The sequence below is a fragment of the Chaetodon auriga genome, chromosome 20 (assembly GCF_051107435.1).
Source record: "Chaetodon auriga isolate fChaAug3 chromosome 20, fChaAug3.hap1, whole genome shotgun sequence".
Lineage (NCBI taxonomy): Eukaryota > Metazoa > Chordata > Actinopteri > Chaetodontiformes > Chaetodontidae > Chaetodon > Chaetodon auriga.
The window spans coordinates 1767632-1795452 of record NC_135093.1 but is presented as its reverse complement, the minus strand read 5'-3'; the positions used below and the strand labels follow the sequence as shown (position 1 = coordinate 1795452).

At 44.4% G+C, this 27821-nt stretch overlaps 1 protein-coding gene across 4 annotated transcripts; it reads left to right on the top strand.

Moving 5' to 3' along the window:
- The first annotated feature begins 647 nt into the window (after positions 1-647).
- Positions 648-18787, top strand: LOC143339038 (pleckstrin homology domain-containing family A member 1-like). Of its 4 annotated transcripts, none has more exons than XR_013079292.1 (13): positions 648-707; positions 3528-3713; positions 5548-5604; positions 6445-6490; positions 7518-7615; positions 8424-8549; positions 9342-9479; positions 9688-9756; positions 11429-11493; positions 11597-11660; positions 12190-12279; positions 14536-14710; positions 15816-18787. XR_013079292.1 is itself a non-coding variant. In XM_076760024.1 (13 exons), the coding sequence occupies exons 2-13, from the start codon at positions 3573-3575 to the stop codon at positions 16072-16074; spliced, it is 1194 nt and encodes a 397-aa protein (XP_076616139.1). In that variant the 5' UTR covers positions 648-707; positions 3528-3572; the 3' UTR covers positions 16075-18787. The 4 variants fall into 4 exon arrangements, 3 of the variants coding, with proteins under 3 accessions (XP_076616139.1, XP_076616138.1, XP_076616137.1); XM_076760024.1 differs by lacking the exon at positions 14536-14710 and adding an exon at positions 13338-13378; XM_076760023.1 differs by lacking the exon at positions 14536-14710 and adding an exon at positions 13338-13411.
- The last annotated feature ends 9034 nt before the right edge of the window (positions 18788-27821 follow it).

Here is a 27821-nt window from a genome sequence, read left to right as displayed (position 1 = left end):
GCCCTACCTTAGCATAAAGACTGGAAGCAGCCTTTTAAAGCCAGCCTGGCTTTGCCCAAAATCTGCCCATCAGCACATCTAAACCTCAATGATTAAGGCATTTAAATCTCACTGGTTTAATCACGAAAACCAAGAGTGTAAAACTGATGCTTTACAACAGTCATATCACCGTTTTCTGTCCACAACTACTACCACACTACCACAACACAGCTACACAACAACTACTGAGAGCTAAGAAATAGTCAAAAAAAAAAAAAAAAAAACTTGTAAAGGAGCAATTTGTATTTTAACTCTTCAGTTTTTGAACAGATTAAACAAACAAATGTGCAAATTAGTGATCTTCTGAGGTGCTGGTAGCGCATCTTGTTAGTAGACAGCTAGCTAGCTGCTCCCCCTGCTTTCACTCTTGTGCTAAGGTGCTGCTAGCTGTAGCTTCAAGGCTATTATAGTCAAACATGATGTTTTAGTAGTTTTTTTCTTCTCATCTAAATCTGTGGTGCTGTATCAGTTTAAAATATTATTGTTGACGTGTTTACAGCCATTGGGCGATAAGGTATTTTACTTTGAAGTCCACGTGGAAGTAACGCCGTTGTCCGCAAACGCTTTCATTTTTACAGCTGAAACCGGAAGTGGATTGAGTAGTTTGCGTGTAACTTGACGCTGGTGCCTGACAGCTGCCACACTGGACTCGGACTGAGCCGAACTGTGTAAGTAAACCCACAATCCGCCGCTTTTACAGCCCGTGTGCCGCCTCACGGCCACGCCGTGTTGTACGCAGCCAAATATCCTCCAAAAAACAAGAATTCAGAAGTATGAAGTGTCGGACAGGCAGCGAATGGAGGCGGGAGAGGAAATCGGTCGATGTTTTTAGGCCTGTGACAACAGTTTGATCTCCACAGGGAGGGATTGTGCGCCGATGAGTGTTTAAATGGACTCATTTACCACCGTGAACATTATTCTGGGACACATGTGTGCGGCTGCATGGATTACAGATGTGCAAATGAAAGCTAACGACGTCAGTAATGGAGTTACAGCAGTGCAATTACACGCTGAAATGGATGCAATTGAATGAGATATAAAGCGATTAATATGGAGGAAAGTGTAGTGTGAAGGCTTTTCATTAGCTCGTGTTGTAAGAGAGAAGCATCGTAATATTCCTATAATATTATCTTTATTATGGGTCTGAGACTTTCATGCTTTAATACATTTAAAATCTAATGTGTTTTACACTGATTATTATAGACTATAAGAATGTGTCTTACATAGAAGTGAAACCAATCAGTTAGTTAATTGAAAGATAATTAATCTACAGTTGTTTTAATAATGGCTAATTTCAGACAGATATGTGCTTGTTCAGCTGCTCTTTATTTTTTCATATATGATATTAAAAGAAAAACCTCCAGGTTTCACATTATTGGTTGGAAAAAACGTGATTTGAAGACCTTAATCCAGAAAATACCCGTCAGATGGATCAATAATGACAGTAATGTCAGGTGCAGCCCTGCTGTCCTACTTTATGACTTTATCCTGATCTGACTGCTTGTTTCTTCTGTCATTGTGGGATTTTCTGTGCCGTCATTCTGCTTAATTTCAGAGTTTTCTTATAACAAACGTGCGTTTCTCCTCTGAAATCATGCACAGGGTCAGTGTAGTTTAGCATTTCATGGGAAAGCATTTCTGTAAGGGGGAACCAAAATTCATCTGTTTTCAGTCCTCCACACCCACCTGTAAATGTGACCGTCCACCAGAGAAACCCCCCCCCCGTCAGTCAGAGGTGTGTTCCACGATAGCAGCAGAACGATTGTTCCTCCTAACCTGCAGTGTGAGGTTCAGGGGACTTGACATAAATGTTTTAAAATGTCACTTTTAGAAGTTTGTAAGTAAAAAACAATTAAATTTGATGAAAATGATTCAGTTTTCTGCACCAGAACTACCTGACAGTGTGAAGAAGAGATAAAACTTACAGAAGATGTGGCTGAAAAGTTAAATGAATAAATATAATATCAGGAGCAGCGGGCCTCCATGTTTGATAGAGCGGCCATGTGTCCCTCAGTGTGGGAGTAAACAGCCAGTGAGAGCCGAGCCAACGAGGGAAACAGATGCCGAAGTCACAACAATGGCGCTTTAAAACATCCAGAGTGTTACTGTCTTTGTTTTTCATGGGTGGAATCCAGGCCAGCGCGCTGAGCAGCGCTGCCTGTTTGTTTTGCTCTGCAGGTCTTCTCACAGGTACAGTTCCCAGCTCTAGTTCCTATTTCTGTTTCCAGCTGCTATTAACGAAAGTTACCGAACCCAATTTAGTAGATGACTGGTTTAAAACTTTACACACAAACCTAGAGATGGACTGATGAATGGCTGGTGGAACACAATTAAAATTAATTAGTAATATCTGATGAATAAGTCAGATTAGAAACCCGAGCGAACATTCGGTGCCTCTACCCTCCGACCGCCTGACTGACAGTTTGTCTGTCTGTTGTCATGTGGAAATCCAGTGTTTTCTCAGCACCTGCTCTGTTAATCCCTGCATGCTTTAACTAACACTGTCCTTGTCCATGTCTGTCACAACAAACACGCACACACACACACACGCACACACACACACACACACACACACACACACACACTCCCTGCAGACACCACGAACACGTGACTTTTCAGGTGTTTTCATGCATTTTGAAATTCCTCTTCTGCAACCATGTGGAATTTAAAAAAACCCTGAAACTGAAAGTTGAAGAAAAAAAAGTGATGCTGCGTTCAAATCCCCCTCCGAGGTTTTTAGATGTGTTCGCCGGCGGTTTGGCTGATCACCTGCCTGTGGCGACATGTCCTGTCTGAGAGGGAAGTGAGGTTTTGGAAAGGCATGAAGCTCAGCAGAGGGACAGTTACTCACTCATGTTTCATGCAGAGCAGAAAGTATTCTGACACTGAATGACAGTTTGAAGTTGTAGGAAAAGCGAAGCGGGTTTGATACCTCTGCCCTCCAGAGTCAGGTGGCACACGAGGAGGCTTTAAGGACAAACTGGAAGTTTCTCGTCTGTCCAGTCAGTGACAAGAGCTCAATCAAAGACCAGCGTGAAAGTGAAAACTCACCAAAACAGGCAGGAAGTGGTGATGACTGCAGTGCAAGAACATGTTAGCATAGCTTAGCATAAAGACTGGAAGCAGGGGGAAACAGCTAGCCTGGTCTGACAGAAGTGGAAATATGTAAGCTACACACTTACTGCGCCTGGACGCTCGTTACCAGAAATTTATCAGTGCCACCTAATAATCAGGCAACTGTTGTCCTCCGTCTTTATGCTAAGCTAGGCTATCTATGTCCTGACTCTGGTTGTGTACTTCAAACATCAGATTGATTTGGATCTAACTCCCACAAAGAAAGCTAATACGCTCCTTGAACATGTCCAGCTCATTTTCATCCTTTGATTGAGTCCACGACACGCAGCCTCTCTGCAGCTTTAAGATTCTAAGCACGGCTCCTGTTTCACCTGAGATAACACTGCATGTCAACCTGTGCCGCCTCCTGCCAGCGTTCCTGTGATGCCCCAGGGCGGGCTGAGCTGCTCGGGGTTGCGATGCCTTACGTGGACCGACAGAATCGCATCTGCGGCTTCCTGGACATCGAGGAGAATGAGAGCAGTGGCAGGTTCCTGCGTCGATACTTCATCCTGGACACTCAGCAGGGCAACCTGCTGTGGTACATGGACAACCCACAGGTGATGCTGTGTGTGTGTGTGTGTGTGTGTGAGACAGAGAGAGAGAGTGTGAATGAATGTGCAGATAGGTGTGTGCAGATTGTAGACACATGATTGATTGACCATGGAAATTCTTCTTTGATTAGTCAGCACTGAAACATATGAACTATCTGGGTGTACTACTGCGTGTATGAATACACTGTGTGTGTAATTCGAAGGTTTAGCTCCAGTTCTGGTGCTGATTTATTTATTATTTGTACTTTTAATAAGGAAATCAACACGACACTTTATGTTGACGATGCTCACTGCTGAGCATCAGTTGCAGAAAGCGGCTGATTTTCTTTCCTTCCAGGCAGATTTTATTAACAGTACATTTCTGTTCACTATAAAAATCAACTTGCAGGGACTTGAAAGTTGCTTCAGGGAGAAGATCCATCACATTTAGCTCAACTGGTGTTGTTTTTACCTTGTGAGTCTGTCTGTGTGTGTGTGTGTGTGAGTGTGTGTGTGTGTGTGTGTGTGTGTGTGTGTGTGTGTGTGTGTGTGTGTCCTCAGTCCTGGACACACCTCCCGTAGCAGAAGGTGCCACAGAAGTAGTTTTGAGTACTTTATCGGGTGTTTGTCTGACTGTGGACAGATGTTGTCAGTGTGATAGCTTCACAGTTGTGCACGATGCATTCAGGAAACTTCACAGATGTGTGACTGAAATAAAAATGAAGGCAGAGTTTGAAGACGGGTGCGGTCCGACCCGTGAGTGCAGCTGGTGTGATCCCATCGCAGAGCGTCGCTCGTTTCCATTAAAGTGAAGCAGTTATTGGTAATGCAGTTGGCAGAAGAGACAGCAGTGTCCTCAGTGGTGCCTTCAGGGACACCCTTTACATCTGACAACTGATAGCCGGCTGCTGAAAACCATTTGTGAGCTATGATATCAGAAAATGCAAAAGACAAACAATCGACTCCACTGATTATTATTAGAAAGGCTGAATTTTAGCTCCCGACTCTCAAATGTCTGTGGAGCCCAAAGCCCGTCGGTTCCTGCTGTAGACACAAATCAACAAACAGGTCACGTGTAGTTTTCAGCAGATGTTACTCAAACAGTAATTTGTTTCAGTGGTGGATTAATCCACATTTGGTGCTCAGGTGAGTGTTTCCAGCAGCAGGACTGTGTGTGTGAGTCAAAATAATCCACAGTAACAATGTGTGTGTGTTCGTGGTGATGAAGGAACGTGTCTGTCTGTCCGTCCTCGACTGCAAACTGATGAAAGTGAATGTGATGTAAAGTGTCAGACGCCTGACAGTGAGAAGAGTGTACACGACACAGTGAGGCAGAACATGTGACAGAGGAAGGTGAGGTGTTTACAGTACGAGCTATAAAAAGGCTGGAGCCTCAACCGGTTTGAGGAAAAGACCTGAAGAGGAAGCTGTTTACAGGACAGGACAGATTTGGATGCTTTCGGTTGGACCTTCTGACAAATTGAATCTTCCTGATCAAACACAAACAGGAACCAGAACAGAAACTGAAAAGGTTCGTAGTAGTAGTAGTAGTAGTATGTATATTTGACACAGTCAGGGAATTCCTCAAACATTAGTGCTTCCAGCCGGTCGGGCAGGTCGGCCTGATGCAGGCTGGTAATGTTTCTCTGTTGTCTGAATTAATGATTCTGAGTGAATTTCAATCATAGACAGAGGTTACTGAAGTCCGTGTGTTGTATGGATGAAGCCTTTTGTCTGTGCAGCGCTGCTCATTGTGCTGAACGTTTACTACATGAGTGTGATGTACACTCAGTATATAAACACTGACTGTATAACTACAGTAATGAAACGAATGCTTATATTTTTGTGTTTCTTTGTCCAGAATCTGCCTAAAGGTGCAGAGAAGGTGGGATCTCTCAAACTCACCTACATCTCCAAGGTTAGTCCTCTCTCTCTCCAACACACACAGTTTGAGTGTTTCTAAGACTTTGGCCTTAGAAACACCTGAACATGCTAGCATGCTAATGCTAAACTAGGTCCCATTCAAAATGCAACAGTTCGTGGGTTCAAGCCTTTTTGTGCTGAGCAGAAGGATCAAAAATTAAAGCCGCGAGCAGCGACGAGCAGGTTTCAGGCTTCACAGGTGAGCAAAGTGGCTTCAGCTCGTTTAATCCCGTCTAAACGAGGACTGAGACCAGTCACACACTCGTCTCACCATCACAAAGCCTGCAGCGTTCCAGTATTTACTCACTCAAAGTTCCACCAGTTGTTCCCCTTCATCGGTTTTCAGTGAAACTCAGTGGGAATGTTTAGGAGGTAGCACATCATGGACCAAGTTACGGCCATTTCCCTGCTAAGCTCCGCCCCTTACAAAGTGTATTGGTTGATGGCGGCCATGTTTTTCCACCGATCTTGCTGTATAATGGAAACAGAAAATCCCTCATGGCGCTCTTTTAAGGCTGAAGAGGCGTCTTTCATAGAGCACAGTGAGCTGGCCTGTTTGTCCAGTTTCAAGTCAGTGATGGTTTGAGGGACTCGGCCTTTCCAAAACTCAGCTTTTGGGCCTTAATGACAGCGCCACCTTCTGGCTGATTGGGCTCATATTTCTTGGGAAGCACATGCACATCATTTCCATCGAGTTTCATGCTTCTAGCTCATTCCAGCTCAAATAGTGGCTCAGATAAACGGGCTTAAACACAGCAGGCCTCGGTCCCTTTGGGGCTTCAACCCTTATTAATGTTCCCCTCTGCACATTAAAGCTTTACTCTCTCTCGTTCAGGTCAGCGATGCCACCAAACTCAGACCGAAGGCAGAGTTCTGCTTTGGTAAGTTTCCCCCGTTCTCTCTCTCTGTCTCCTTCCTCGCTCTGCTGCCTCCCTCTTCACTATAACTATAGTCTATATAAACTTCGACTCTGGCCACATACTCTTGTCTGCTTTTGGATAGGTCTCTTAATTCCAGTGAAGGCAAATGTTTAGGCTAAGAAATACGGTGATATCTGAGACAATAGTGACCTTCCAGCTTTGTGGCAGCAGTCTGTGTTTGTCCCTTTCCTGTTACAACATGACAGTGTCCTGGTGCACGAAGCCAGGTCCATAAAAATGGTTTTCCCACTTTGGAGTGGAAGAGCCAGACTGGCCTGCACAGAGTCCAGACCGCAACCACATCCAACAGCTCCGGGATGAACTGGAACGACGACTGTGACCTGATGGCCAGCGTCAGTGCTGGAGGTCACGGACGCTCTTGAGTGGAAAGATGAAAGCAGACGAGTTGGGCTGGTAGAGCAGATAAAACACACGGTGCAGTCTTCAGGTGTCCACATACTTTTGGCCACAGAATGGACCACTTTTCTTTCCAGCCTTCTTTTACTCCCTCCTCTTTCTCCGTCATTCCCACTCCTTCCTTGTTTCCTTCCTTCCTTCTTTCTCCCCTTTTGCCCTTCCTTGTCCTTTTTTCCCTCTCTTCCTCCCTCTTTTCCTCTCCCGGTTTATTTCCTCTCTTTTGTCCCTTGCTGCTTGTTGTTGTTCCTCTGGTGGCCAACGGTAGCTTTTCGTCGCTCAATAGGAGGAAACTGTACAATATCCCTGACCTGACCTCTGTGTGTGTGTGTGTGTTTGCATCTGGATGGGATGTTAACATACGAACACACACACACACACACACACATGCTCACATCCTCCGCCGCTGAGAAACCAGAAACAAAGTGATATTTTTAGATCATGATTTGCATGAAGCTCAGAGCAGTTTTCTTCTTCCTCTTGTGTTTTCTCGTCTCCTGTTTCAAAGGAAGCAGAAGGTTAACAACCAACACATTTCCATCCCTCTTCCTATTCCACCCCCCCCCACACACAGTTATAAATGCAGGAATGAGGAAGTTTTACCTGCAGGCCAACGACCAGCAGGATTTGGTGGAATGGATCAGCGTCCTCAACAACGCCACTAAAATTACTGTGAGTCAGACACACACACACACACATACACACACACACACACACACACACACACACACACACACGCTGACGGATCAATAGGTGACCCTGTTTATTGTAGGCCGCTCTGTCTTCTGCCTCAGGCTACAGCCGATGGAAAATACCCAGAGATAAAATTCAGTTCAGGCTCAACAGAGTGTGAGTGGAGAGAGAACAGGAAGTCCAGGTCTTTGGATCCACCTGCAGCTGCGGTGGTCTGTGGTCGGTGTGGGAGGGGCAGGAGCCACTGCTCCTTCAAGTTATTCATGATTTCATCATATAAATAACATGAACTTGAACTCTGGTGGTCATCAATAGAGAAACACAGGTGTCATTTGGGTAGTTCATTTCCTTTTCCTCTTTTCAAAAGGGTGCGGTAATTTCTGAAAACGTGTGGCCCCTGTTGTTTTTAGCAAACGCATCTGTCAGGGACTATTTTCAGCTGTGGATTAATACACATTTGGGGCTTGAGTGAGTATTTGGGGCAGCAGGATGGTGTAATGAAGGCATGCCACCCAGTGCGCCTGTCAACAGATTCCACAAAAAGACCAAAACCAGCAACAAACTGGTCTAACTAACAAGCGTTTTGTGTTTGTCCAAAAAACCATTAAAAGCACAAAAGCAGAAATAATGCTGATCGGTTGCAGTTTGGAGATGGAAAACAAGATTAAAGATCCTCAAAGAGATGAAAAAGATGAGCTAGTTTAAACCTCAAGCTCTTAAAAACCTGTGTGTGTCAACAGGGAGCTCGACAGACGGGACTGCTGTTAAGCTCTTGTTGTGTTTTCAGGTGCCAAAGCCGGGCGAGGGCCACGCCGCCCACGCAGAGACTCCCCAGGAAGTACTCGGAGCCATGAAACAGGTCTCTTACAAGACTGAGATCATAGGAGGAGTCCCTATCATCACTGCTACACAGGTAACACACACACAGCGTCGTGCACGCGGGTTAGCAGCAGTTTGGCAGGTCGGGTCCTGTCCTCAAAGGTATGCAGCCACAAACACTCGATCCAGCACGCGTCAGCGCAGGCGAGTGATGGCTGGTTTGGACTGACTAGAAGACTTTAAAACAAACATCTAGAAAACTGAAAATGCTGCAGAGCGTGTTGAGAGTCAGAGGAAATGTTTTACACATCGAAAGTCTGTTTCCTAAAAAGCAGCATAAAGAGTCTCCAGAGGGAGCTGTGTGATACGTGTCGTCACCGGGAGTCGGAAGGAAGTGACCTCGAGGCTACGTTAGCTGCTACTAGCATAACACACCCACCGGGTATTGACAAAGAAGAAGAATGCATGGAATGAAAAGTCAGCGTCTGTGTGTGCTTCACTGATTTTGATCCTTTTGACAAATGAAGTAATCTGAAGATACACCTGAGTAAACTGAGGGGAAAGTGTGCAGAGCAACAGAGTCATTTAGGCTGCGTTCTGTTGTGAAAACAGAGTCCACATCTTGAAGTAAAATGATGTGATGCTGTAATCAGTATTTTCATGGATCACATGACTACTCGTGTATAAAGGGGTCTCTCATAGTGACAAACCTGCAGCTCTGTGGAGCGTTTTAACGTATTTCAGCTCATTGTTTTGACACGTTTGCTAGATCAAACTTTTGGTTTTCTGAAAATCATGAGGCTGTCTTCCATATACGTTAAATGTGTGTGTGTGTGTGTGTGTGTGTGTGTGTGTATGTGTGTGTGTGTGTGTATGTGTGTTTTAGGAGCAGGGGGAGGGGCAGAACGGGGCGGAGCGTGGAGGTTTGAAGCGGGGTCAGAATCAACTGCCCTACTTCCTGTCCAGAGGAGCGCAGGACCAGGCCATCATCAAGGCTGGATACTGTGTCAAACAGGGAGCTGTGGTTAGTGCGCGCACACACACACACACACACACACACACACTCACACACTTTAAACCTGTGGGATGACATTGACTTTGCAGCCTCTGGGACACTCAGCCAGGACTTCACAGAGTCCAGTGAGATGTGTCTTCTGACCATCAGCTCTGTGAACAGCTCATGTGTTTTTGTCAAATACACTGATGTCAGTAGCTCTGCTCCTCTTCCTCAGATGAAGAACTGGAAGCGGAGGTACTTCATGCTGGATGAAAACGCTGTCAGCTACTACAAATCAGAAATGGTGAGAAAATGTTTTTCTTTTGTTTGAGTGAACTGATGGTTTAAAAAAAAATCATGTTACAGCAGAGAGCTGCTGTAATCAGGTGACTGAAGTACATGTAAGCACTCTGACTTATGTTACACTTAATCACACACACACACACACCACACACACACACACACACACCACACACACACACCAGAATTTCGTACAACATTAACACTGTACAAATGTCAACTTCACACAGCAATGAAGTAAATGAAATGGAAAACTGAACACCAAGTCTGTGTGTGAGTGTGCATGCGTGTGTGTGTGTGTGTGTGTGTGTGTGTGTGTGTGTGTGTGTGTGTGTGTGTGTGTGTGCGCGCACACTCAGTGAGGTTTGTTTTGCCTTCACTTAGTTGTTGCTTCTACACGCAGAGGCATGTGTCCTGAATACCTCCTCATATGATCCACGTGTGCACAGATTAGCAAGTCCTCACCACATAAATGGGCACACCCTGTGTGTGTGTGTGTGTGTGTGTGTGTGTGTGTGTGTGTGTGTGTGTGTGTGTGTTCATGCCTTTATATTTTCCATCTTGCGTATGAAACATTTGTGCAAAGTGACGTAATGAGTGCAGTCTCAGTCAGAACCATCACAGGTCTTTGTCTGAGACGGGGGACAGTCAGAGACAGAGAGCTGTGAAGTCTGAGGTCAGGTTTCTCCCATTCTTAACTTTTCTTCCCTCAGCACAGAAACACAGAAGTCTGTTGGGTAATTTAGCATTTCGTCTGTCAGGTTTGGTGAAAACATGACAGCATATCTGCCCAATTCCTCCAAAACTGACCCAGAATCCACAAGTGAACTGATTTAAACTGCTGAATGTTTCATCAGGTTTCCACAACCTGTAATCTTCAGCTGCTGCCCACAGAATTTAGAGCTCTGTGATTGGATGTTCTGTCCTGAAATGTTTCCCTTTCCTCCTTTCGTGTCCACAGGCTTAGACCTTTGACTGTTTATTAAAAAAGCACATATTTTCTATGAGAAAACGCCTCGATGTCGCTCAGCCCAGTATCATCCAAAACCCTCGTCAGAGCTGCAGGAGACAACGCCACGTCTGAAATGAGACGGGAGCGTCAAATGCAGAGTACCACACATATAAAAGTCCCTTAAATAGCCTGTAATTGTCAACTATGATGAGTCAGTAGCCAGCAGAGGAATGCCAGTGCTGAGCCAGTTACCAGAGCTGTGGGCTGGTAGGCTGAGGACGTTAATAACAAGCGCTCTGTCGAGGCCTCTTTCACCGCTGCCGTCTGGGGTTGGACCATATGACGACATGTGCTGTGAGAAAACAGAAATTTGTCAACTGCTGGGTATTTTTCTGTCCTGGTTCTGCACGGTATCTCTTTAATCTGTGTTGGTAATTGTGGGGAATCGATGTGCCTACGAGGGCTTTGGTGAAGTTTAGCAGCTGTAATCCAGTATGCGCTTACTCAGCATGTTTCTACCATGAGTCTGCTGTTCTAGACCTGGCCTTGAAGCTGGGTGTGAGCGGAGGCGGCCTCGGTTCACCTCTGCAGAGTCATGCAGACAAGGTGGTTTAGAGGAGACTTCCTCTTCCTGTCAAGAAAAAATCTACCAGATTTGAAGTACCTGTGGTTCTGCATGTGTGAAGTGATGAAGGCCTGTTGTTTCCTCTCTTCCTCCTCGCAGGAGAGGGAGGCGCTGAAAGTCATCCAGCTGAAGGAGATCCACAAGGTCCAGGAGTGCAAACAGAGGTCAGTGAGCGCTCGTGTTAGCAGGTGAATGCGTGCTGCCGTCCAGGTGTTTGGATTCAGGCCGTCACATCGCAGGTGATCGTCTCTGTTCTGTCCTCTGCAGTGAGCTGATGATGAGGGACAACCTGTTCGAAATGGTCACCAGCTCCAGAACCTTCTACATCCAGGTAACACATGGCCAGGGCCGACGCTTCAGTCTGGGCAAAGGTGTTGCTCACCTGGATTTTTCCTGTTGGAGTTTTGAGGTTCACTTTACTCAAAGCTGACGCACATCCAACGTCCAGCTGGAGACACGCTGGTGTGGACAGATCAGCCACATCACACAGCTCCACCTCATCTGAGCATGCTAATGCGCTACACTAAGATGGAGAACATGGTGAACGTTACCTGTGAGCGTGTTAGCATGCTAATGTGAGCTCACACTATGCTCACAGAGCTGTTAGCATAGCTGCACTCATTACTTTCACTTTATTTTTTCTTTGAAGGTTTTATCTTTTCTTTTCATCTCTAAACATGTTTTTTACTCCTTCCTTACAAACACTTTATATGTGTATTCAGTGTATTATGAGCACTGCAGCAGTAATACTACTTTATATATTTACAAATGACCTTCTTCAGTTCAGGTGCACCATTGAAAAGCAATGTAAGAAAAAGTGATGCATGGACATTGTCTGTCTCTGTCTCTGTCTCTGTCAGGCTGACAGTCCAGAGGACATGCACAGCTGGATTAAGGCCATCTCAGGGGCGATCGTGGCTCAGCGTGGCCCCGGACGCTCGGCTAACACTGTAGGTCTCCCGTCAGACTCGTTTTGTACTCATGATGTTTCAGAGCAAATCAGTCCAGAAACACACACACAGCTTCCCAAAGACTGTCAGTATAAAACAAATTGAACTGAAATTGAAAAACTTTCATCAATCCTGAATTAAGAGATTAATGAACCAAGACTTGAACCTTGAACTAAACACAGAAAGTTAGAAATTTGTGTGAATTCAATGACGGGATTCTGATTTTGGTTCCGTCACTCTGTCCCGTGAAGAAGGATCTGCCGCGTCGTTCGTGTCTGTTCAGGTGAAGCAGCTCCATCTTGTGGCAGAAAGAGTTACTGCAGTAGACAAACAGCTTCCAGAGGTTTAAGACAAGAAACATTTGAATCAGATTATTGTCATTTATTCACAAATATAGTGATTTAAACAGTCATTAGCGTTATGGTCAGTAGATGATACGTCAATATAAAGCAGTGGAACCTCACATTTCATCATTTTTTTCCTCCTTTTAGGGCTTTGACAACCTGATGATGATCTTTCTCTTCTCTCCTCAGTCTCTTCTCTCTGTTTGAAGAGTTTCCTTCCAAAACCACACGATGAACCTCCAGAGGAAAAAAGTAGCCCATAAAAACTTCTGTCAAGTAAAACAGTTTGCATTACTCTAATGATTTTAATGGAAGTGTAACGCCGGCCAAAAAGTTAATGAAGGCTTCTCAGTGGTTTGTCCTTTAACAGCAGTAAGCTGGAGACTCACTGCTTCTCTTCCTGGCACAGATTTACTGCCAATGAAATTGGCTCTTGTGACTTTCTCTGTGGTCGTTGTATTAAACAACGTTTCTAGGCAGCACTTTCCAAACCTGTACAATATGAATGTTCTGCTGTCGTGAAAAGACAATAATCAGCATGACAAGTTCATGCAAAATGGTTGCAGAGGAATGTTCATTGGCGACGGGTCGATGTGATTGGACGGTGTGGCTCTGTCCAGGGCGGTCCGGCCTCTGCGGATGCCTGTGTGGTGCTTTGGAAAGGAGCTCTTCACGTCACTGTAACTGAGCTGTGCTGTAAATTGTTGTTTTCAGATACGTCAGGCCAGAAGGCTGTCCAGCCCTTGTATACAGAGGTATACACCATTCTGCGGTGGTGAATGCAGCACGTATGTGACCCCACGCCCTCTCCCCAAACCCCGCATTCACCCCAGCCACCAGCCTCCACTCACCGAGCCTTCATCACGCACACTGCGGGAGTTCTCTGGTTCTGTGTCCGACTCGGGCCTTTGCATTGTCGTCTCGCAGCACAGACGCCAGAGTGAACCCCGCAGTGTTCATCCATCCTAAAGCCGCTGCGAGCTGTGTGCTGTGAACAGTCCTGAACTGCCCTTTAGAATCATAGCTGGAGTCTGTAGCAGCAGCAGGTAGTTTGTAGATTTGGCTGAATTGTTTGTTTGAGAGTTTGCTCTTCAAAATCTGAACGTTTAGGACTCTGTAGTTTCCTTTCCTCTTACATTAACACGCAGTCTTTGCACCCTGTGGTAGAATTCACATGCACAGGACTTGAACTGCCATCCAGACCAGGTCCAGGACCAGGTCTTAATAGCTGCAAAACAAGGGTTATGGTTAGCGTGTTGGATGTGGACATGGTTTAATGCAGGTGGAAAGTGAGTCCTAAATTGTTTCAGGAACTATAAAACACACATCTAAAAGTATGTGAGTGCTGCATGAAGGAGACCAGGTATCGACCTCTGACCTGAGACTTGACCCAGGCTTGTAGATGTGTTGGCTCAGCACTGATCATTTCATTCCTGAATGATGTCCGCTGGCAGCATCCTCATCCTCCATCACGGCTCGTCCCTCCGAAGCATCACCGTCCTCTTAGATTAGCGCTCTGGTCCATTGACATCCCAGCTTCTCGTCATTTTCCCCTCATTTTTCATATTTTTACACACGTTAAGTTGACGTGGGCTGCAGAATCAGAGGCCATCCATCAGGTCACGCGACACTTTCCTTTCATTCTCGTAACACGGTGGTTATCTCTGAACTTTTACGTCCGTCTTCGCTCCCTTCTTCCGTGTCTCAGCTGTTTTCTTCATGTTGTGTGTCAGTATTCACATCTTAACCACATTTACAGCGTTCCTGACTCCCAGCAGGACTTCGCAAAACCAAATTCATCATGAGCTTTTTCTTTCTTCCCGCTAACCCTCTGTCATGTTGTCTTTGTCTTTCTGCGGATTTGTGTGTGTGTGCGTGTGCGCACGCGTGCGTGTCCGTGTCTGCTTTTCAGAGAGTGAGGTGTGACAGTGACGTACTAACCTTCCCCAAATGAGCCCTGCTGCCTACTTCCTGCCCCTCCCACTGCTGCTCATCGTCCAATCACCAAGCCCCACTGCCTCTCCGCTTCCTTAGCAACTGCTGTTCGACCCTGCCCCGCTCCTTGGCAGCTGCAGCATCACTCGTTCGTACGTGTTGCTTGTAACTGCATGAACCCTCGTGTTACGGTCACAATTCACAGCATTTTCTCCGGATGGATACTCTGTGACCTCATATCTCAGCAATAGAGCCGGCAGGTAAAATGTCAACACAGCTGGAATAATGAGTCGGGTTGTTTCATTTCAAGACTTTGAGATTTCAAGGAAATGAATGTTTGAAACATCAGAGCAAAGAAGAATCATCCAGTCACAGAGCTTCAGTAGTAACAGGCCTCGCAGTAGCTAGTTTAAGACCTTTAAGAACTAGCTTACGGTTGTTAGCGGACTTACAGTGTTTTCATTGTGGCTGAAGTGAGGATGTGCTTCCTGTGATCACACTGAACCGTGCTTTTAAAACTGTGATGCTACATTAGCACCAACTGTGCTAGCCTGTGTTAGCCTCTGTGACCACCAGGATCCTGGTTTTAGCTAGCAGTGCTACACAGATGCTAGCACTGCAAATAGTTTCTTCTGAAAAGTTTCCCGACCTGCTAAGTTATCAGAGGTCTGCTCTGTGTTGACGTCGAACTGAGCAGCTCCTGGTGGACATACTGCAGACACTTGTGTCATGTTGTTCCTGGCTGCTATTGCTGAGCTTCATTTTAACCCATTAAACCTGATGTGCATGCTCTTTTTTGAATGTCAATCAAATCATTTGTCAGGATTTCTAAGTGTAGATGTTTCCTTGATCACCAGCAAACAGAACCTTAACATCAAACATAATCTGAACGTCATCAAAAGCAAATTGTTCTTTTAAAGATGCTGTTGAGGGTCGGCTGACCTTATTTGAGACAGATCTGAAATCTGAAATCCTCCCTTCCATAAGAACATAACATCCAACTCTGAGCTAAATGAGTTTCCTGGTGGACAAGTTGAAGCTAAGTTCATATTTTGGTCTGAACCGAGAAAACATCTGACAGACTTTTTATTTTCTCCTCTCCTCTCCTCACACTGCACTCCTCATCCATCCATCATCCATCCACTGAGTCACCCGTGCTCCATCCATGCACGCATTCATCCATCCATCTGTCCATCCATCCATCACAGCCATCTTTCTCTTCTACCTCTCACTTCCTCTCCTTGTTTCTCCCTCCAGGAGCGCAGTGACCACTCCTCTCCCTCCCCAACATCCTCCTCCACCTTCTACTACTCCCTTGACGAGGAACTACACCACCCACGATCCTCCTCCGGCACCTCCTCAGCGGGCCCTCAGCCTCACGCTGGACACACACCACCAGGACAACTTCCTGGGCTTGCTTCCGTGGAGGCTGAGCGGCGTCCAGTCCGTGATGATGCCGCTCCCTTCGGCGCGCTCCCGCCTCTCGCTGCAGGAGACGGTGCAGCCTTCAAAGTGACGGAGGAGAACGAGTCCCCGTGGAAGCGGCGCAGCGAAATCGCCCGGCTGGGATTTGTTGGCAGCGGTGGCGGGGAGGAGCTGAACAGTCACACCACTGAAAATTCTGACCTGCAGATGACCCTGATTTGATAATGATGAACCCGATGATGATGATTGACAATCTTTAAAGAACAAACACACACACACACACACACACACACACACACACACACACTTCCACACGAGCTCCATGTGCTGTGACCACTCTGTGTGCTTAGAAAACTACCTGACAGGTCAAATGATCCTTCTACAAAACTTCCTGGGACCATTTCTTGTGCACATGTGGAGTCAGACCTTCTCCCTCTGCTGTGTTTCCTTTACTTTTGTCTTCCTGGTTATTATTTACAAAGTGTTGCTGCTGGCAAACACAAACCTTGTTGTCATGCAAAGGAAGTGAATCTTCGATATTGTACAGTGACATGTTTGACGTGTTTCAGTAGCACAGGAACCATGAACCCTGCTCATCGCACCGTGACGGGCAGCTTTCATGATTCATGTCAGAAACAGACAAACCAAAGTTTGCAGTCGTTTGGTTTTCAGAAGTTGCAGGCTGTCAAAAAGTGGACGTGTCAGTCGTCTGTTTGACACTCTGAGAGACTGACTAATCCAGCCTCTCGGATTTGAAGACAATCCCGCTTAATATTATGAACTCTTTAATCCTGAATTACCACTGTAGAGCTTTTACTCTGAAAAGGTCATCCTGTCGGCGTGTTTTAGCACTTCAGAGCTCCGAAGTCCAGATTCACCGCAGCTGTATTTCCTGGCATGTCTGCACACCGTCTTCATCTTCCTTACCAAGAAATGTCCTGCTGCTGTCGGACGAAGACTTTGAATCTCTAAAATGTCAGATTTCCAAAAATTAGGAGCCGTGTTCATGACATCACAGGTCATTTTCCAAACCTACAGTTAAGGCCTGGCCACACAAGCATTTAGTTACATGAAATACCAAAAAAGGTTCATTTCCTTGTAATCAGTCGTTTCTCGTCTGGAGGTGAAGGAAGTCCAGGTAGAGCTTCTACATAGTCTGTCAACTTTGACACGCCGTTGACAGACGTGACCTTTGAGAGAAAAGTGGAAAAATCATATTTGCTGTCTTGTAACCCATCTCTGCTGGAGTATAAACGGCTCCACAAAAGTGAAGCGGCGTGGTTCGAGTGGACGGTACAAACGTCGACCGTGCTGCGCTGTCAGTGATTGTGCTAGCTAGCTTGCTAACTGTAGCTTCCTGGTTGCAAGCCAGGTGGCGAGCTAGTTTGGTATCACCAGCATGTTACCAGTTAGCTTGTGAACAAGCCCCACAAGTACTTAATATGTCACTCAAGCTTCCAGCATCACCTGCTTTGTGTCACTTTCAGGTCTAGCTGTGCAACACGATGCATTTAGTTTGTCAGCTAAACAGAGAACATCATCAACCAGCAGCGCTCTGGAGCCATTCGTTGTTTTAGCACATTTGTCAGGTATAAAGATGTTTATCTCGAACGAAGAGAGGAAAGCTTTAAGCTACTTTCCAGCTTACAGCCTCATCTGTGGTTACAGTGGCTATCAAAGTTCATGGGTTTTACGTGCTGGTGAAAGCACTGTGTGTATAAAATATTAACGTTTTTGAATTATCAACGGGAATTCAAATCTTTTCTAAATCCATCGAAGATTGTAAATCTTTCAACCGAAGCAAAAACATGAAACTTACCAAAGCGGTGTCATGGAACGTGTGACTTTGATGAATTGACACCGTGCGCCAGCGGAGAATCTGAGCTGAGTTAACAGTAAAATATTTAAACATTTATATTTTATATTTCTGGTAAAAGTACAAGAAAAGACGAGTTAAAGGTGGACCAAGTCATTCTGGAGAAAGACTGCTGTCATCTCTGCTTCTTCACATTGTGATTTTGATGGATTGACTTTCCCTCTCACTCGCCCCACCTCCCCCGCGTCCTGTGCAGGAGCGCGAACGCCACCGGCCTCTGATTGGCTGGAAGCGAGCAGAGCGTGAGGAGACATAAGAGCGACAGTGTTTCTGCAGAGTGACTCGTCCACCTTTAAAGCAGCGTGAATGAAAGGACGCACTGCTGTGGACTGAAGTGTTGAAGAACTGATCTTCATCCTGCTCACCAGCTCACCTCACGTCACCTCCTGCACTGTACATTCATGTTACTGTTCCTCTGTAACGCCACCACATGTTGATGTATTTGTTTTAATGCTTTTGGTTTAAAGATGTGGGGAGACATGAAACCATGTTGTTGATCTGTAAATGTTGTTTTTGGACGTGGGAGCTGCCAGCAGGGTTGGAAATCCAAACCATCCATTTTCCAGGTTTTCTTTGCTCCCGGGCTGCGAGCACTGCTCTGTGCTGGAGGCCGGCTGTGGGTGTTTTTTCTGTTCTGATGTGCTTTTAGTTTTCATGATATTATTATTCACAGTGATGAGATGCTTTTGAGGAAAAAAATCTACACATATATGTTGTTTACTGACTTTTCTAAACACGTGTGCATGACTGCCTGCACACACACCCCCTCCGTTGTTGTCCCCTGTTTAACATAAGCTGGGTAAAGTGCCTGCGTTGTTCTTTCTAAAGAGTTGATGAAAAATGAAATGAAAAGCTGTTTTGACCCTTTTCAGTGTGTACTCGATTCTAAGACCATGTGCTCTGTTTATGAATAGAAATTTTAAAAGAATTCTAGCTGCATTCAGGTGTCTTATTTGCTAACAGGTGGACTGAAAACTAGGCGGCAGAGACTCTGCAGGTGAGTTTTGCTGTTTGTGTTTGGACCAATCAGGAGCTGACAAACTGCTTTTTGATGCAAAGTGATCAACTCCTCAATCCTGGTGTAGTTTCTTTGCGTTTGTTGATTTATAAGGGTTGCAAATTGTATTTTGATCATTGCATCAAGCTGTCGAGCAGTATTTCTCTGAGCAAGAACAAGATCTGATGATGAAACCAGTTCAACAAACTGGTCATTCAGGAATCTTATCACTGAAGCAGGGTTTCTTTTGGGGGTTCTGTTGGTCGTGGTTGTTGGTGTTGCACTCCTGGCTGTAAAAATGAGTGTCTGCTACCATCTTGTGGGTTTGAGTTCTTCATTGAGGAGCAGGTCTGTTCATGTCCACCAGGTGTCACTGTTTCCAAATACTGTAAATGTCCATTGTTTCCTCATGTCAGGCAGGTTTGTCCTGATTTATGTGTGGCGGAAACCTCCATTCTTCATGCTGCACCTCATTGGGTGGAGGCTCTCCAAATAAACTCTTCTGAGGCGGTTGGTGGTCATTAGGTCATGGTTCCTGGATGACGGCTGCAGACTGTCCCACAGCACTGTAACTACAGCAGTCCCGTCCCAGACCTCGAGGAATTACGTAAGATGAACATCATCGAGGCAGAGTGTGATTAAGACATTTATCTGAGCTGATGCACAGTGCTCGGCGCGTCTCTGTTGGATAAAACACAGTCCTGTAGAGTTTATTCGTATGAAATCCAGCATTTCTGAAGCTATTTCTCTCCACACTGGTGTCAAAACCACCTCCTGTGCTAATGTATTTTGCTGTTTTTTGCTCAGATTCTATGTTCTCTCAGTTTTTTTCAGAAATACCTAGCAGGACTAAATGAACTGTCTGTCTATCATCGTCTGTCATAGGCTAACTTAAACCAATCAGATCAAATAACCATATGTTGAAGCAGGACTCTTCCAAACCCAGTTGGAGGAGGAGCAAAAACATCTCTTCCTTGGAGAAAAGCCTTCAGCACTGCTTGTTTCTCTTCTCTCAGTGAGGAAATACTCTCCAATTCTGATATAACTGGTGCTATAGCAGCATTGACACTATCCTCTTTAGATGATGCCATTATTTTCTAAATGAAATCATCACGCTCTCATAGCTGTCATTAGTTCCTCATGGGACGGCGATTCATCTGAACCATATGGTTTAGCTATGAACACATAACTTGAAGCCTGCCAACATGGATTCTGAGCTCTGGTGATATTGTCAATCCAGCTGCCTCGCAAGGTAATCTTTCATCTGGTTAGGAGGGCGATGCTTTCTGTTTTTCCAACATTATTCATTTGAGTTCAACTAGACTGCATCTTCCTCAGTGGAACAATGAATCACAGAGTCATTGTTTAACTGCTCTCTGTGGGCATGTTGCACTTTTGGCCACGTCCCAATCAGTGATCTCAAAACCCGTCCTGTTGAGTATAAAACACAGAATGTGGTGAGCCTCTCACTCCCACTCCATCTCTGTCACATATTTAGTCTAAGTAAAAGTAAATTGCAGCCTATTTTACTTAGCGTACTCACTTTTAGCTGCTTCAGTTTCAGTCTCATATTGTGCATGCTGGCTCTCTGTCACCTCGTCATGGCTTACTGGGACACTTAAAGAGAATCATTAATGTCATTAGTAACATCTGTGCTCGTCAAAAAAGAGTGGGCATCCTTCCTGGAAATAAACGATTCCCCAAAGAAACCATCAACTCTTCTGTGGGACACAGAGAAAGCAGTTTTAAGAGGTACAATAATTTCATTTTCCGTTTAGAAAAGAAAGAAAGAACAAGCAGCTGAACCAGAACAAAAACAGGAAATCCACAATCAAGAAAGAACACATGAAATTATGAGTAAGAAAACTCAATTCCCGATACTTCAACGAGACAGTTTCCAGCACAATAACAAATCTGGTACCAAATAAAGAAAAAACAACAATTTTCATCATTAAGGACACAGAGTTTTAAATTTAATGGATTATCCATCATCATCCAGCCATCATAAAACGAGTCCAAACTCCCAGCGCACATCATAACATCAGTCTCTATGCAGACGACATGTTACTGTTCCTACAAGCCATTTCTCAGCCAGTCCATCAAATGGCATCTCTTGACATTCCACAGGATCACAAACACTACATTTACATCATCTAATTTAACTCCCATCTGGAACAATCCTGATTTTCTAAGTAACAACAAACCACTTGATTTCCACACATGATGTCACACACCTCAAACTCACCCTCGGTAACTTACATGCATGCCTGTATCTGCATATCTTGTATTTTTTTTATCTAGTCATCTCTTTACGTCCTCACTATTTTTCTATTCATTCATCTTTCCTGGTTATTTATTAGTTTATTAGTTCTTCATTCTCTCCATCTCTAAGACTCCTCCACCACCATAATATTATAAAAACTGTCAGGATCATGCTCCACCCTGTCACTGTCACAGCTAACATGACCCTGTTCTGTTATAGCTGCTCTGTATTCACTGTCCTTGTCTTCCTCGTGCTGTTTTCTGTTGAATAATGATGAAGACATAAAACACACTGTCTGAATCCTTGCACTTCTGTGCTTAAAGGTGCCTAAACTGAATGGAGACAGTCAACAGTACTTTTTCAGTGTTTGGGTGTCTGTGTGGTCGGGATGTATATGTCTAAACACTGCCTTCACTTCATTATGTAACGCCTGTTCCTCTCCACCTGTTACAGTCAGTTCTGCTCAGATATCCACCAAAGTGTTTCCAAATCTGGTTGAGTTTATGTCGACTGCTGAGGGCTTAAAAAGAAACCCCTAAATGTCCCTCAGTTGTTTAATCCGGGAGGTAAATAGCCAAATGTAAAGACAAGGACGTCTCATCCAGATGTTTCCAGCAGCTGGACTTTGATATCAGACAACAAACATTAGCTGTTTTGACTCCTCAGACTCAAAGAATGAGTTTTTCTACCTTAAGTTTTATTGTAAGTTAACATTTCCAGGACAAGATGTCACGTTCGTGCTCCTCGAGGACACTAATTCTGTGAGTTTGTGTTGTTTCCAGATTTGGTGATTTTCTAATTGGATTTACACGTTGTGAAAATAAACTCCTTTTCCCTTCATCTGGCAGTTGAAACACAGAATATCTGCAGCTTAAAATAAATCCAGGGAAAAGTATTTTGACAAAGCAGCACTGACATCACACCATCCAACTGAATTCAACTATGAGAGGCCCTGCTGGTTCCACTGTAAGATCCGTGTCAATAAACTCTTCGAAAGGAAGGTTTATTTCCCCTTTTATAAGCCAAGAATTTCTGACAAGGCCTAAAGTCAACTGTAACTTTTTCATGTTCTTTAACACTTTGTCAGTTTCTCAAATGAGGCATGCGTTGTTTTAAGATCAGATCTATTGGAGGGATTAAGTGGCTGAAGTTCACCTCAGGTCGTCCCCTCTGCTCAGCCAAAGACAAGCTCAATCCAAAAGCCGCAGAGTATCGCTGTCAATGGCTCACTGGATGCGAGCAGCCGTGGTTTCAGTTGTTCTGCCCACATGGATCGCCTGCCTCTGCTTATAAAAACGATCCAAACTCCCCCAGATTAAGCTTGGGTGGAGCTTGTCAGTTCAAGGATGATGTGATGCAGTGTCTAAGCTGCTCTGACGTGTAGAAAACACACATCATTCAACACTTACGAGTTTACATGAGCCTGTTCCATCAATTCAATATTCTTTCATTTTTGGTGCATACATTTCTGCCATTTCTGAATTCTGAGAGAAAATACATGACAAGGTGTTCTCATATATAAGGGTACTATCATCATAACACTTCACTTATACAGCACCGTGTTTCTTATTTTCCACTGGCAGAAAAAAAGTCTTTGCAGCGATTCTTATTACTCTGCATGAATCCCCTCAAACGTGGGCTTTTTTGCATGCAAACAGACTAACGTTACAAAGATTAAGGGCTACATGAGCCTAAATGTGAACTAAGATGAGGGAGTCTCTTCTTGAATGATGCAATTCACAGCTCATACTGGATCTGGAGCTTTTGGTTCAAGCTTTTAATAAGATACAACAACACAACTTCAGCAGAGTGAATAAACTTTGAGACAGTTTCTTGTTACTGTTTCATACAGATTTCATCAGAAAATACAAGGAAATAAAAAGCATTATAAATATTGTAAATACTAATTGGACACAGTAAAAAGTCTCATTTCTTTTTGTTTTATTTCTCAGCTCCCTGCGGTGCATGAACACAAGCTTATTACAAACTGCAGACTGTTTTATTGTTCAGAAATAATTTGATTAAACAGACTGGAACTGTTTTATTTTGTGCAGCCAAACCTTCACCGATAAATATTCTTTTCTGTTACACCACAGAACCATGTGATAAGAAATCAACAGTCGTGTGTGAGAACAAGGATCACACTGTGTTCACTGAATTTGTTATTATGTAACAGAGCTAAATCATGCTTTAGGAACAGGAGACCACATATATTCTTGGCGAGGTCTACATCTGTTAAGTTATTCCTTATGATGCCGGGAATCCCTTCAAGAGCCACGGAAACTCCTCCAAGGATCCACTGAACTCCTTCAAGATCCCCTAAACTCTTTGAAAACCAGTCAAAGCCTCTCAAGGGGCAGGAGAACACCTTCATGTACCCCTCAAACCACTTCAAGGACCAATGGAACCATTTTGGGGGTGAGTGGAACTCCTTCAAGACCTCTCGCCTGACTGTTGGAAGATAAAAAGAAAATCCACCTTCCTGCACCTTTAAAGATGACTGATTAACACATAGGCTACCTTGTTTGTTTTATCCATGTAAATGATTTGTCGGTTGGGCAAAGTTACTTCCTGGAGCCTCTGTAAAACCACAACGGGGACCTTTTTTTTTTGTAAATCAGGAATTTTATCTGCATTTCGACCAGAGGAAACAGGGACCACACTTTGTTCTGTGGCTGCAGTTTTAGGTCCCAAAAAGGTTCTGTACTTTCTGCCAACCCAGGATCTTCATTTTGTTAGGATGCAGTTTCTGAGACTAACCAACTAACTGCCAAAAAGGGCCTTTGTTGATTGTCATGACATATTTCGTCTTCAGTATCAGACCTCAAAGGAGGCGTCACCTGAATTATGGCAAATGAAAAAGGTCATTTTTATTAGCCATGAGTTTGTCATTCCTCTAAACTCACAGCCTGTTCTGGTTGCACCTGCCTCGCCTCACACAGTGTGTCCCGTACTTCCTGCTCTGATTCTCCTCAGTCTTCCAGTCAGGTCGCCACGATCTCATGCTGTTCATCTTACACACTCCTGCTGAAGCACCAGAAAGCTGTTTTTTTCCTCTGTTACACAACCTGCCATCTCCCTGTGATTTAGATTCAACAGCACACCAAGGCGTTATCAGCGCTGGCCTCGGGACTGTCTCTTGTCCGCCTGATGCAGCTACTGCTGCTCAACACCATCAAGACAAATGGCAGTGAGGGAGGAGCTGGCTCTGAGCTCCTATTTTAAATGAAGTGTTGCAGATAGACTTCAGAGGAAAGGACCATGTGTTCCTTCACAGAGGAAGAAAGACACCAACCGGTGCTGCCAGTTTAGGATTTAAGAACAAGCTGTGACGCTGCGTTCAAGAACAACATTAGACCAAAACGAGGAGTCCTACACTTGGGACCCGCTGCTGTAAATTCTGTCCAAACTCCTCTTCATCAGAGAAAAAGCTGCTTTGTTTGCTTTGAAGTGCAGCAACATGAACGTAACACCCCTGGTGTTGTGTTTCAAGCTTTACACTTGAACACTGATTAATGTAACCTGCACCAATTCAGGTTTCAGTAGACTACTTTGTGCATAGTGCTAGTTAGCAAATGTTTGCATGCTAACATGCTAAACTAACATGGTGGTAAACATGGTAAATATGTTAGCATTGTCTTTGTGAGCATGTTAGCATGCTAACATTAGCATTTAGTTCAAAGAACACCCTCAAAGTCATGCTAGCATGGCTGAAAATGCTTAATTTTGATAAACATGCACAATCAATAATATGATTAGCAATATTCAATATTTAAGTCAGTTCTCAGATTCCGTCACATCCAGTCCAAATTTCGTCACACCTTAGACCCCAGATGTGACTGCCTGATCAACAATCTGATGTTTTAGCGATCCCTCACCTGCAGCCAAAATCTGATGCAAAGGGGGAAACTAAATATTGCAGTGTGGCTGTGACATGAAGACTTCACTGGACTGTTTGGACGGATGGGAGGAGGCCTGAGTCATCTGTCAGACTAAACCACACATACAAACACACTCAGACATGGACACAAGCACATTCTGTACAGGCCTGGCAGCTGCATGCTCATATACGCCAGCTTTGACTTTGTTGTCCTCTCTTTTGTCTTTTTCACACTCTCCTTTTCCAACTCGGACACGCACATGCATAAATCAAAACATTATTTCTGACTGACTCAACTTGAGCGGAATTGGATTGATGCCTCGCACACATACACACGCTCTGAGTTTCCAGGAAAGGCAGAGCAGAGCGTTTGAATGGCCTCCAGTGGACTTCACATCATAAACAGGAATGATGAGCTGTCCAACTGACGCTGGAGCCAAAGAGAGGCCGGCGGGCAGAGGACACATCCACTGGGACTGGAGCGTTTGTTCGTTTACTGCATGTTATATCTATTTAACGTTAGGTCTGATTCATTTCACATGCATGGCTCACAGTAAACATTTTAAAATCATGTTTCCAAGGTGAAGAATAAACTTTAAATTTCAGTTTTAAAAACAGCTTTAGTTTATTCATTCTTATTCAATTCCAAATCTTCCAGGCGGCACAGGAAACAACTGGAGACTCTAAAAGTGATTAGGACATACACTGTGAGACAACTTCTTACTGTTTTATATGGATTTCATTTGAAAATGTAAGGAAATGTACTGTAATACTGCAAAATAACTGTGAATAATAATAGGACAGGGTAAAAAGTCACATTTCTTATTATTTTAATCTTCAAAAATGCACATACTTTGATTGGAACTGTTTCATTTCGAGCAGCCAAACTTTCTCCAATAAATGTTCTTTGCTGTTGCACCACAGAACATTAAACATCCAACAGTCATGTGTGAGAAGAAGAATCACAGTATGTCCCTCTAGTGCATTTCTTATTATATAACACATCTAAATCATATTGTAGAAACATCAGATGCACATTCTTGGCAAGGCCTGCATTTGTTAAATAGTTCCTTATGATGCTCCGAATCCCTTCAAGGGTCTCTTGAAGGTCTCCAGAGACCTCCACGATGCCTTCAGTGACCTCTCAAGGGATCACTGGAACCCCATCATGGTCCATTTGAATGCCCTCAACGAGCCTTGGAACCCAATCAAAGAACACTGGAAATTTTTGGAACGACAGTGAGCACACACACACACACACACACACACACACACACACACACACACATCCTAATCTTTATTCAGTTAGAGTCTTGAGATCATCAATGCAGCTCACTCTCTCTTCAACTCTCTTGAGTGAATCTCTATGGCAATGAGAGTGACAACGGCAACACAAACAAACAAAGATGGATGAAAATCCCCTTTATGTCATGTCTTCTCCCCAAGAGTTCAGTGATCAGCTCATCTGACAGGATGTTTAGAAAACTAAACTCAGGGTCTCAAAGCCCGACCGGGGGACTCCAGAAGCTGTGCTGCTCTTCATATCAAATTGCAGCGAGGACTCTGACTGACCAGTGTGTGACATCATCATCATCATCATCATCATCAACCCTAACCCGCAAACACACAGTCACTTTTTCACAGTTCAAAACCTCGACATGCATTAAGCACACAAACATTAAGTCATGGGTCAGAAAAGCACATAACACACACATGAAAACACAAAGAGTGAGAACACGAGCTGTCTGAAGTTGGTTCAAAAGCATTAATATTACTGACACTGTCACTTTTGTGAGTCTAAATAATGGCTCTCACTTTCATTCTCTGCCTCTCTTTATCGCTCAGATTTATATGTCAGACCCACACAAACACACACTGGAACACACACACACACACACACACCCTTCAGGGATCAGACTCTGGGTGGATTTTCTTGGCTTCCTCCTGCAACAGCTCTGAAAACTCAGCAGCCGCTGGAGCCTTCTGACACAAACACAACAGCGGCGGCTCTGTGGCGAGTCCAGCCGGACGGGAAGGAAATGAGCCCAGCAGAGGCTGCACAGTCATATCACACAGCGTGGAGGGACGACTGTGGAGCTGACTGTTCGGACAGCATGTGTAAATGTTTACCGCCCAGACCAGAGACAGAGAGCCCAGTGGTGGAGCCGTAAATACGTTCAGTGAGGCAAAACATGTCGAGGACGTATTTAGAAATACATGCACAAATGAATGAAAACATAATACACAGACATAAGTCCTACAACAGATTGATGGTTTAGATCAAATTACCAGTTGATAAGCCAAGCCCCCGAGCCCCCGCAGAGCGGTGCAGTGATTTTGATGTAATGGCCACAGCTTGTTGGTCATGTGATTTTCACCATACACAAGCTATTTGAGTCAATAATGAGTAAGAAGTTAAGGTGTATCAGATCATTTTTGGGTCGGGAAGGCAGCAGGAAGTCAGTGGCCTGGTGAAACAAGGACTCGAACCTGCTCTTTGGGCCCAAAAACATGCACTGAACACTGAAGTGAATGAGAATATTGTTACTGTTTGTGGTTTGAAACCAGTTTCATCAACAGGAGGACAAATTACTTGTGTCATCTACGGCTGCAACAATCTATAAGACAAATAATGACGTAATGATCGCATGATGTCACACATGATGTCATAGAAAGCACGACATTGAGTGTTTAGTGGTTAGAACAATCGATCGTTTCTAAAACAGAGCTTTGACATCACGCTGTTGATGACCGCTCTCTTCTGAATGAAGGTGACTGAGACTCGCGGACGAACCGTTCATTTCAAACGATTCACTTCGAGG

Excerpts from the sequence above, each read along its gene's own strand:
- LOC143339038 (XM_076760022.1), top strand. The coding sequence starts at position 3,573 with ATGCCTTACGTGGACCGACAGAATCGCATCTGCGGCTTCCTGGACATC. Across the intron at positions 6,491-7,517 it reads GAAGGCAGAGTTCTGCTTTG|TTATAAATGCAGGAATGAGG; the intron begins GTAAGTTTCCCC and ends CCCCACACACAG. Across the intron at positions 9,757-11,428 it reads GCTACTACAAATCAGAAATG|GAGAGGGAGGCGCTGAAAGT; the intron begins GTGAGAAAATGT and ends TCCTCCTCGCAG.